Consider the following 12,501-nt stretch of genomic DNA (forward strand, 5'->3'; position numbering starts at 1 on the left):
AAAGGCTTAATAGATTTTATGATCCAAGAAAGATATTCTCGAAGTACAAGATCTGTCAGGACTCTCAGCAAGTTTGAACTACTAAATTACTCATTTTTGCTCCCACTTCATATGTTCTTACAATCGCAAATTAGGCTATTCATGAATTTGGCAGATTTGCAGGTAATTAAGCACTTTGAGATTAGGCCAGGTTAAACACTTAAGATCTTGAAAGATACTAGATGCATTAAGTTATTTTCTTTTGTTACCTTATTGATGGTTTCTAAACTGAATCATGAAGTAGAAAGATAACAATATTGATCATACATGCTCCAACGATGAACACAATTTTGGCAGTAAGGTGAGAATGATTTAAAGTATACATTACCTTACTTTCTATTGCAGCCTCTGTGCAAGCTTGCAACATAGTCAAATGATAAGCGAAAACCAAGAACTTCAACTTTGTATCACGTAGCATCATTCTAATGTAGTCCTTCACTGCTCCTGCCTAAAGCAAAATTAGCAATGTAAGCTTGCCGCTCATTTTTATCATTTGGGCTTATAGATACATAATTAGTGAAGTGTTTAGTGTTAGGATATACAAACTATACATAAACCTTGGCTAAAACTGTACTGGCCTTGCAACTGTTTAATGACTTGGCAGCTCTCACATCTGTAAACAAGCCATTTAGATCATAGTTTCACACATTGCTGACGGATTCATGATCAGAACTGGGTCATAGTATCATAGAGTTAGAGATATACAGCACGCTAACAGACCCTTTGGTCCAACTCGTCCATGTCAATCAGATATCCTAAATAAATCTAGTCCCATTTGCCCCTAAAGCCTTCCTATTCATACACCCATCCAGATGCCTTTTAAGTGTTATAATTATACCCACCTAAAACCACTTCCTCTGGCAGCTCATTCCATACACGCATCACCCTCAGTGTGAAAAAATGACCCCTTAGGTCCCTTTTATACATCTTTTCCCTGTCACCTTAAACCTATCCCCGCTACCCTGGGGAAAATATCTTGTCTATTTCCCTTCTCCATGCCCCTCATGATGTTGTAAACTTCTGTAGGGTCACCCCTCAGCCTCCGACATTCCAGGGAAAATAGCCCCAGTGTATTCAGCCTCTCTCTACAGCTCAAACCCTCTAATCCTGGCAACAGCCTTGTAAATCTTTTCTGAACCCTTTCAAGTTTCACAACATCTTTGCTACAGCAGGGAGGCCAGAACTATACGCAGTATTCTACAAGTGGCCTAACCGATGTCCTGTGCAGCCACAACATGACCTCCTATCTGCTATACTCAATGCACTGACCAATAAAGACAAGCACACCAAACATTTTCTTCACTATCCCATTTACCTGTGACTCCACTTTCAAAGGAACTATGAATCTACACCCCAAGGTCTCGTTGTTCAGCGATACACCCCAGGACCTTACCATTAAGTGTATATGCCCTGCCCTGATTTGCCTTTCCAAAATGCAGCACCTCACATTTATCTAGCTTAAAATATGTTAGATACCACGGCATAAATTAAGAAGCTGTTCAACACATAAAGTGAATAGCAAAAATCTTTTCTCAAGGGTGGGGATAGTTCAAAACTAGGGAGAATATTTTTAAGGTGGGAGGAGGAAGATTTAGAAAAGGGACCTGAAGGGCAACGTTTTCATCGCAGAGGGTTGTTCACATGTGGAGTGAACTGCCAGAAGAAGTGGTAGATGCAGGTACAGCTATAACATTTAAAAGACGTTTGAATAGATACATGAATAGGAAAGGAATATGGGTCAAACACAGGCAAAGGGGACTAGTTTAGTTTGGGAAATGTGGTTCGACAAGTTGGACCAAAGGATCTGTTTCTTGCTGTATGACTATTGACGCTACATGCGTGAACCATATATTAGATTTGAAAGACTTCTGATTTTACTCAAAGTAAGTTCCACCATGAGAACCAATAAATAAAATGCCTGACAGTGATCAAAGTATAAAATTTTCATAAACTATAAGTATATACACATTAAAAAGTAGAAGTAAAATCATCTGATCGCAAAATCAGCATGAGATATCCATTTTAAAATGCTTAATGTGTGGTAAGCAGTAAATAATCACCAATGCAATCTAAACGTGTTACTTCAGTAATGCAAGTGTTAATAATGAAAGTTTGAATAAAATTGAAATGTTCCTGAATTTGCACAAAATTTTAAAAACTACTCTGAGAGACTACATATTTTCTTTTTTGGGGATGATAAACTGAAATAAAAAGTTCCCATATCCGAAATACCAAGAGAACTTAAGTGCTGCGTATTGTCGAGTTCTGCAACACAATGTTCCTTTTGGAAGCAGTAAGAGGGAAAATAAAACTGAGTAGCACCAAGTCTTTTAATTTAAGGAAATTTTGCCTGAAAGCAACCCTCTGATCGCTTGGGCAGCAGTGCTTAAATGTTGCAAGTGCCAGGACAAGAGGGGAAAATAACTCCCAGAACCTGTAAACAGAAAGCAACCAACTCTCCCTTCCTTTGTGTAGGAAGCAATAGAAAAACAAACAAAGCTTAAAATAATTTGAACAAGAAAAGACCTTGATTCACCTGATCGGCCATCAAATCCAAGAACAATCATTACCCTACAAACAGTGTGTCATCACTGTAAAAATCAAAAGAACTGAGAAAGCAATTTTCTACCTTATGGTCTGGATTATTTTTGGAATTTTGTTTAACCTGTCCATATTCATTTTATATGCATAAAGTATGTGTAAAACCATTTGTCTTTTGTCTGTCTTAATTGTGACTATGTGTACATTTGGATTTTTTGAAGGGGCATAACTCATGTCGCATAGTAGTGAATTAAAAATTCTTGCTTTTCACAGCTCTTGAAGTTCAATAAAACATAAATCTTTTTTTTTCCTGTTTGTGACAAAACTTGGCATAAATATTTTTGTCCAGAGTAGCTGTCAGTTAGGCAAGTTGACCATTTTGGTGGTCTCATTAAGATTTTAACAATTTTTGTGATATCATATGGAACAGTGAGGCACAATTATCAGCACATTCTTCACAGTCATGACACAATACATTTCTAAATTAGTTGGTTATGTTTTAAAAAGCAGCATAATCAACTAAAACGTCATTCTAAGTGACTTATGGCAAAGGAGGTAGCTATTCAGCTCATCAAGTCCATGCCAGATCTCTATAGAGCAAGTTTGGTTGAGGGATAGATGTCCATCAGGAGAGTGTTGAGAAGGGGACATAACATCTCAGTTTAATGGCTTACTCAAAAGAAGCCAATTCAATGAATGGGATGGTGGCAGTATGGAGCTTGCTTAACGTTGTTTATTGCAAGGGGAATGTAATATAAAAAGATGGGTGTTTTGTTAGTTTTCAGGGCATTGATCCAACCATAATTGTAGTATTGTGCACACTTTTACTCTCTTCATTTAAAATTTTAAGTAATTTAGAAGCAGTCCAGACAACTCACTCAACTGACATTTGAAATGAGGGATTTATCTTTAGGGAAGAAATGAACAGCCTGGGCCTGCATTCTTTGGGACTTAAGAAGAGATGGTTTTACTGAAACATTTAAAGATATTAAGGCCACCTGACAGGGTGGACGCTGAAAGAACGTTTCCCCTTGTGGGAAAGGCTAAAACTATGAACCATAAATGGCTGGGGAGGTAAGCAGTGAGGATGACACAGAGTCTGCAAAGAAATATAGACATATTAGGTGAGTGGGAAAAATCTTGGTAGGTTGAATATAGGAGAAAGACTGCAGGAAGCTGCGCCACAGAGAGATTTGGAGGTCCTACTGCATGAATCACAAAAAGCTATCACAAGTTCAGCTGGTAATACGGAAGTCAAGTTGACTGTTGGCCTTTATTTCAAAGGAAATGGAATTTACAAATTATGAGGTCTTACTAAAACTATACAAAGCACTCATCAAGCCACACCTGCAATACTGTGAACAGTTTTGGTCCTCTTATTTAAGGAGGGATATGGTGGCATCGGAGGTAGTCCCAAGCAAGTTTACAAGATTGATTCTAGGTATGGAGAGATTTCTTATGAAAGGAGATTGAGTAGATTGAGTGTACACTTATTGACATTTGGAAGAATGACCAAGAGACCTTACTGAAACGTAAAAGATTCTTAGGCACCTTGACAGAGAAGATGCAAAGAGATTGTTTCACCTGTGACAGATATGAGGAGAACTTTTTCTCTCAGAGGGTAGTGAATCCATGAAATTCATTCCCCCAGAGGGCAGTTGAGCCTGGGTTGTTAAGTATATTTAAGGCTGAAATAAACTTTTTTTTAAAATCAGTAAGGGAATCAATGTGGGAATAAGGAAAAAAAATAGTAGAGTTGAGGATTATTGGATCAGTCCTGATCTCATTGAATGGTGCAGCAGACTTGATGAGTGGTTTATTTCTACTTCTACATCTGATGTGATCACAGTACAAAAACAAGGGCATTTCCATTTAAGTGTACGAGGAGATATGTTTTTTCTCTGAGGGTTGAGTTTCATTTGAACTCCATTCCCAAAAGAGTGAGGGAGGCAGGCACATTGAATACTATTCAAAGCAGAAATTGATAGATTCTTGACTAACAAGGGAGTTGATGACAATTGCAAGTAGACAGGAATGTGAAGCTAAAGCCACAATAAGATGAGATCAGGCATGACTTTATTGAATGGTAGTGCAGGCTGGAGGCTCAATCGTACCACTGTTCCGAAATGACATGTTTATAAAGAGGAAACAGGAATAATAATTTTTTTTTTCAAACAAAGAGGAAGGTGTACACTTGCATTGCCCACAAATTGGAAGTTTTACCACCGCTTTTCAAGAGGACATGGATAAACTGATGGAATAGACAGAAACATAGGAGGTGAAATTTAATACATCAGACATGCAGAGACATTTTATAGTTAGAGGAATTGAGATGTTACAATAGACGACAGCTCATCAAGGAGGCAGTTAATGATGGCTGGGCCTAGATATGACTGCAACAAGTAGAGAATTTTTTCCTTGATTCACTTGACTTCAAATGAGCTGGGGCTTCTTGATGTCACTTCCTATCAAATGCTGCCTTGAGTCAAGGCAAATAAATTTCATTTCATCTCTTAGTTTCGACTCTTTTGCCCATTTTTGGACGAAAGTTGCAAAGCAGTCAAATGCCAAGTAGCCCTGGCAGAAATTAAACTGAGCATTGGTGAACTGGTCACCATTGTGTCATTTGATACCGCTGTTGATGTGCCTTCCATAAATTCATTAATGATGAATAGACTGATGTTACAGTAAATGGCCAAAATGCATTTGTCCTGTTGATTGCAGACTGGATGCATCTGGCCAATTTTCTACATTGTTGGGCATTTACACTTTTACAGCAGCTTAGCAAAAGACTTGGCTCATTCTGGAGAACAATTCTTCAGGACCTCTGCTGGAGTTTTGTCAGAGACCATAGTCTTTGCATTATCCACAGACAACTTTGGAGGAATGAATTGAATTGGCCACTGACAGACAACTGTGACGATGCAGATCACAAAAGGAGGCCAGATGGACCATCCACTTAATACTTATAGCTTGCTGAAAACAGTTCAGCCTGGCCTTTCAACTCTGTTGTCCCCTCGCCCCCATTCAGTGAGGATGGAGATATTTGTAGAGCTTTTATTTTAAAATTTTCCACCATTGTTCATGGCTTGATGTGGCAAGACGGCTGAGCTTCAGTTTCATCCAACGGTGAGATTGCTCAGCTCTGCCTTTTGTATTCCGTGGTTGTTGTTTTTCAAGTCGAGCTTCACTAGGCACAATGAACTGAACATTCCTCTTCTCTGATGTGCAATTCTATAAAGTCACTTAATTCTCGGACTTGACCATACAACCTAAGTTGACGCTTTAAGTTGACAGTTAATGAGCAATATGTTGCAAAAGTAACTGTACTTAAAATGGCATTAGCTTGTGTCCTGCCTACCTGCTCAAATAGACATGAAGGATTGCATGGCACTACATAAAACATCTGACTCAACACTTATCCTCAAATAGCAACACCAAACAGATTATTATTCATTTATCTCATTGTAGGTTGTGGGAGCTTGCTGTGTACAAATTGACAATCATGCTCATAGAAGACTGATGTCAAAACTAATTCATTGCATATATTTTTCAAGGACATACTAAGGATGTGGAAGGTGGCATTGATATGCAAGTTTTCTACGTGCAAATTGGCACGAGTTTAAATCTCAGTCTATACTGCAATTTGAAATCAGGTTCTCTCTAGTGGGAGATCTGCTAAATGATTGAAACAGTAAAGAAAAGTCAAGGTTTTTTTTTGCACTTCAAAATTACACAATCTTGCATAGTGACAAGTGGCACTCACCAGATCCATGGCAATTAATGTGAATGAACTGTCTTACCCTCCTGATGGAGGAACTTATGAAGGAAATAGGCCACGATATTTCAAACAAAGTGGAGCAATATGCTAGGATCATACTAAACAAAACCTTGTGTTTGCAAAATTGAGCAGATCTGTGCACATCGTGCAATGGACAAAAAGACCATGTTGTAATCAAAATAAAAAGCAAAAGAAAAAACAAGGCTCAAATGTTGAGTTTTCATGTGCAGATTGCAAGTGCAAATATAACACTAGGTTGATACTGAATATAGCTAAAATCTACATCTCATTTACACTGAAAATTGACAAAAGTGCCATAGTAAAAATATAGCACATCTACCTTTGCAACAGCAGTTTGTTTATACATGCGAGTGATGAGACCCATGACTTGTATAAAGGGGTTATCAGTCTCTGCTGAACTCGAACGCAGCTCTCTCATTAACTTCTCCCACTCCTCAATGCTGCCATTCATTTCCTACGTGGGCAGAAAGATAAATGCTTTGAACAAAAAAGGGCACAGCAATTAATGGATCTATGATGCATGCCCCAGTTTCATCCTGTAAGAGTACATGAACAAGAGCAGGAAAACTCTCAGAGATACAAGATTGCTCCTGCAAAAACATCAATGCTGGACAGGTCAGTCACATGTTCTGTGCAATTATAGGAGCTAGGTGACAAGCTGGGGGCGAAGATGGAAAATCTTTACTCTGGTGATATAAATCAAGGACCGAGAATGTTTCAAGGAGAAATTGTTAAATGATTATAAAGTTGAAGTGCTGGGAACCTCAATGTAAAAATAATTGTGTCACAGATATGAATTAGTCTTCACCTGATAAAGGAAAATGAACAAGTTTGTACATACCCATAATAACAGATGTTATTTTGGAGAACAGCTATTTAAAAGAGTCATTTACTGCTACAATTTTAATCTATTTTCACATAGATTAATGACGGAATTTTATGAGATGAGAACGTTTCAGTGTCTATTATTTTACAGAGGTTCCAAAATTAATTATTAGCTGTGATCATCGATTAATCAGAGAAGTAGTCATCATTTTTGGATCTGCAATTTAAATATAAATAAAAGCATCCCACAATAAAATGAGAGATGCATGCTTTTGACATTCTACAAAGTTAGAGATATGTGAAATGCAATGACTAAAACTATTTGTGAAACACAATCAAATTGCTGTCTGACTTCAGACTATGCAAAATCCATCCTACCCATAAAAATGTTTAATTATAGTACACAAATAGATGCACGGTAGCATTACATACAAGCTGGCTGTAACATTTCTTCATTACCCAGACTAGCAGCTAGGAGCTGTAAGTAAAATCATTTAGGGAATTTTAGAGCAAGGCATGATGAGGGAGGAGTGGGGGTTTCAGAATGAATTGAGGTGTGTGCAGAGGTAAAGTTACTGCAAAGGCACAGCAAGTTGCTCTTCTGCAAGGCTCACTGAGAAAGCCAAACACAGAGAAAGCACACAAATACTGAAAAGAACACGAACATTTTACAATTTTAAAATGCTTTCGATATTAAAATAACCTAGACTCTTGATGCATTAAAAATAATCTATTCATTTAATTTTTTAAAAATTTGTTTAGGGCATCTATAAATCCGTGATTTCAGAAAATAGATGAGGTTACTTAGCAACTAAGCACAGCATCAGTCCCAAGATACTGGCAGTATCTGATGCTTGGAATTGGATCAAAAAGAAATGTTGGTCTTTCAAAATATTAGCTGGAAAAGTTAATAATTCATTCACAAACCAGAAATTTCTATAGAATTACCATTATATCAAACTCTCACCTTAGCAGCTTCCTTTGACAAATCAAATGGAATTTGTTGCCGAATTTTTGGAGGCAACTGGGCCAAAACTTCATCCTTCATTCGTCGAATCATTATATTACTCAGATATCGGTGAAGCTCATCTAAATTGGAAGCTCCTTTGCAATCCCACTGAGCTCGTTTGCCAAAATACCTATTATTAATTTGAAATATCAGAAACATTTTCTCATTTTCACACAGCAAACTGGCTGAAATATTTTAGACATGAAGAAATGTTAGATGATATATATACCTATTTAATTTTCAACTGTACATTCTCCCTTTAACTTGAGAGAGAGTTCAGTTATCAGAACTTCATTTGAAGAGCCAGTGAAAAGATCACCATACTGCAGGCAAATTTCAGGAAAATGTATCTTGGCTGGAACTGCAACTAACAAATCTTTGAAAACTAATATATTAGTGCTGACCGAAAATTTAAAATAAATCACATTCTCTCAGACACGTTTGCCTAAGTTCACTTTAGATAACAGAGATTAAACATTATGCAGTTGCATTTTGTTTTAATTCATTTGTGGGATGTGGATGTCACTGGCTGGTCAGCATTTTACTGCCTGTCTATAGTTGCCCTTGAGAAGGTGGTGGTGAGCTGCCTTCTTGAACTGCTGCGGGTTGATCCAAAATGCCATTAGGGAGGGAATTCCAGGATTTTGACCCAGTGACAGTGAAGGAACAGTGACATATTTCCAAGTCAGAATAGTGAGGGCTTGGAGGGGAGTTTAAATGTGGCATTCCTGTGCTCTTGCTGTTCTGAATGGCAGTGGTTGTGGGTTTGGAAAGTGCTGTCTAAGGATCTTTGGCAAATTTCTGCAGTGCATCTTGTAGATAGTCCACACTGCTACTACTGAGCATAGGTGATGGAGGGAGTGGATGTAATGCTAATCAAGCGGCTGCTTTGTCCTGGATGTTGCCAAGCTTCTGGAGTGTTGTATGAGCTGCGCACATCCAGACAAGTGGGGAGTATTCCATCACCTTCATGACTTGTGCCTTGTAGATGCCTTGGACAGGCTTTGAGAGGTCAGGAGGCAAGTTACTCGCCGCAGTATTACTAGCTTCTGACCTGCACTTGCAGCCACTATGTTTATGTCATGAGCCCATTTGAGTTTCTGGTCAATGGTAGCCCCCAGGATATTGCCAGTGGGGGATTCAGTGATGGTAACACCATTGCATGTCAAGGGGTGGTGGTGGTTAGATTGGCTCTTATTGGTGATGGTCATAGCCTGGCATTTGTGTGGCATGAAGCTTACTTGCCACTTGCCAGCCCAAGCTTGCATATTGTCCAGAACTTGTTGCGTTTGAACATGGACTGTTTCAATATCTGAGGAGTCATGAATGGTGCTGAACATTGTGCAATCATTGACGAACATCCCCACTTCTGACTTTAAGATAGAGGGAAGGTCATTAATGAAGCAGCTGCAGATGGTTGGGCCTAGCACACTATACTGAGGAACTCCTGCAGAGATGTCTTGGAGCTGAGATGATTGACCTCCAATAACCACAACATCTTCTTACGTGCCAGGTATGACTCCAACCAGTAGAGTGTTTTCCCCTTGATACCCATTGATTCCAGTTTTGTTAGGGCTCCTTGATGCCACACTTGGTCAAATGCAAGTGCAAATATATTGTCAATCAACTGGGTTGTTTTGTCCTGGTTAGTGAAAGGCTTCAAGTGTTCCTGGGCTGCTAATATAATCCAGGCAAGTGGTGAGTATTCCGTTAGACATCGCACTTGTGCCTTGTAGATAGTAGACGAGTTTTGAGTGGTCAGGAGGCGAGTTACTTGCTGCAGAATTTCTAGCCTCTGACTTGCTCTCGTAGCCACAGTATTCATATCACTAGTCAAGTTTGGTTTCTCGTCAACAGTAACCCCCAGAACGTTGATAGTGGGAGATTTGGTGATGGTAACAACACTGTCAACGTAAGATTATGCTACGTGTCACTCCAAGCCTAGATATCGTCCAGGCTTTTCTGCATTTGAACATGGACTGATTCAGTATGTGTGAAGTTGCAAATAGCACTGAACATTTTGCGCTGATGTTTGCACATCCCCATTTCTGACCTTCTGATGGAGAGAAGGTCAATGACAAAGCAGCTAAAGGTGGTTGGGTCTACACACTATCCACACTGTCTTGCAGAGATGTCCTGGAGCAAGATGACAGACTTCCAACAACTTCAAACAACTTCCTGTGATTCAACCAGTTTACTCTAATTCCCATTGACTCTAGTTTTCATTGGGCTCCCTCATGCCTCACATGGTCAAATGTGGCCTTGATGTCAATTATCTATTAAGTCAGAATTCACACTGGGCTCTAATTTGTCCAACAGTAACTGGGCTGGGTTCATAACATAATCTGCTTTTCTTTCCAAGGTGCTTTTTGACCTGCCAAGGATTTGTAGCATTTTGTATTCTTGACTCTGTTGTCAAAATCAGTAACAAATAGTGTTTATATGATATGATATAAATACAAAACAAACTGATTTTTTCAAGGACCCAATCTGCTAATAACTGTCGTTCGGGAAAATAGATAGGGAGGTCAGTTGGCTAGATTATTCAAAAAGCAGCAAAAAAAAAAGAGTCAATTGAACATTGCTCCTCATGAAACAGTGCTCTTATTTCAGCATGAGGTACCACCATGGTATCACATTCTAAACAAAGATTCTGTGGTTTTAAAAGAATAATTGCGGCTGAATTTTCTCAATGACTTATTTTACCTAAGATGAGCATTGCAATATTTCTTGGCATAGTTTGTCCATGTTCCAAATTTTCTCGGATACAATGCATCAATCTGCATGAAAAGCTGTGAAAAAATCAACACAGAAAAATCAATGGAAAAACAATTAACAAAACCTACATACTTAAGAGCTTCTAAACTATTAAGACGTTCTTGTATCCTGTAAGATTCTATTACAAAAGAAAGGTATCTAATATTTCATTAAAGTGAGTACAAAATCTAAAGAAAACAATGGCTGCTATTAGGATCAACTAAAACGATGATGGGAAAGGGTATCATGGACATTTACAGAAGTTATTCAAAAGATAGCAAGTTGTCAAAGACTGCAGAGGGCATTGAAGAATTTTAGATAACAGATACAAAGTCAGAAATATTAAACAGAGTTCCACAGTGGAAAACGAGATGCTGTTCTTCCAGATTGCACTGGAGCACTGCTGCAAGCCTGAGACAGATGTTGGCCAGGGAACACGGTGGTGTGCTGAAGAGACAGCTAACAAGGTGGTCAGGGTCATTTTTGCATAATGTGGTGCTTTGTAAAGTGGTTGCCCAGTCTGCGTTTCATCTCCTCAGTGTACAGTAAACGGGCAATGTTTTATACCTTCTGTGAGTCATCCACTCCCAACAGCTCCCCACACCCCCATGGCACCTTCCCACCCAATCACAATTTACCTCCCATTTACCTCCAAGGCCCCAGACACACCTTCCAAGCGAAGCAGTGACTTAACCTGCACCTCACTCAATCTAGTCTACTGTTTTCACTGCTCAATAATGTGATCTGCTCTACACTGGGGAGACAAAACGCAAACTGGGGACTGCTTTGCAAAACACGTACATTCTGTCCGCAAAAATGACGCTGAGCTTCCTGTTGCATGCCACTTCAACACACCACAATGCTCCCTGGCCAACATCACTGTCTCAGGTTTGCTGCAATGTTCTGGCAAAACTCAGCACAAGCTGGAAGAACAGTATCTTCTTCTCCACGTGGGGACTCTGCAGCCTTCAGGATTCAATATCGAGTTTAATAATTTTGCGGCCTGAGCACCTTCTTCCGTGTCCTTACCCCCGCACCCACATGCCAGGCCTGATCATCACACAGGCTGCTACCACAACCAATCCACTATCAGCCACTAACAGTTTTCATTAGCAGCTATTCATTCCCTCAAGCTAATCTTTACCCATTCCTTTGTTTGTTCAACTGTTGTTTTCTGTCTCCCTACCTCGCTCTCTCTCTGGCTTGAATCTTCCCCTATCATTGACTCCACCCCACTCCATCTTCAGTATATATACCAACCTTTTCCTCGCTACAATCTGCTCTGAAGAAGGGTCACTGGACCCAAAATGTTAACTCTGCTTTCTCTCCACAGATGCTGCCAGACCTGCCGAGTTTTCCCTGCAATTTTAGTTTTTGTTTCTAATTTCCAGCATCTGCAGTTCTTTGATAGTTTTCCGCAATATTATGCATGTGGACGGTACAAATCATTGACATTCAAACATCCTTCATGGAAAAATATTCGAGAATAGAAGAATAGACATGTCAATGTGCAAACTGGGCCGAACCC

The 12,501-nt window shown here is 39.2% G+C and overlaps 1 protein-coding gene across 6 annotated transcripts in view; it reads right to left on the reverse strand.

Annotated features, from left to right (window-relative positions):
• zranb3 (zinc finger, RAN-binding domain containing 3) overlaps nt 1-12,501 on the reverse strand; it is a 125,136-nt gene that overhangs the window by 45,896 nt on the left and 66,739 nt on the right. For all 6 annotated transcript variants that reach the window (XM_048598941.1, XM_048598943.1, XM_048598942.1 and 3 more), the window contains 4 exons: nt 10,923-11,008; nt 8,175-8,346; nt 6,702-6,836; nt 368-487 (listed from right to left, as the gene is read on the reverse strand). In XM_048598941.1, the coding sequence (XP_048454898.1) occupies nt 368-487; nt 6,702-6,836; nt 8,175-8,346; nt 10,923-11,008 (513 nt within the window). The remainder of the gene's footprint in view (nt 1-367; nt 488-6,701; nt 6,837-8,174; nt 8,347-10,922; nt 11,009-12,501) is intronic.

This window comes from Rhincodon typus, chromosome 7 (assembly GCF_021869965.1).
Source record: "Rhincodon typus isolate 14 chromosome 7, sRhiTyp1.1, whole genome shotgun sequence".
Lineage (NCBI taxonomy): Eukaryota > Metazoa > Chordata > Chondrichthyes > Orectolobiformes > Rhincodontidae > Rhincodon > Rhincodon typus.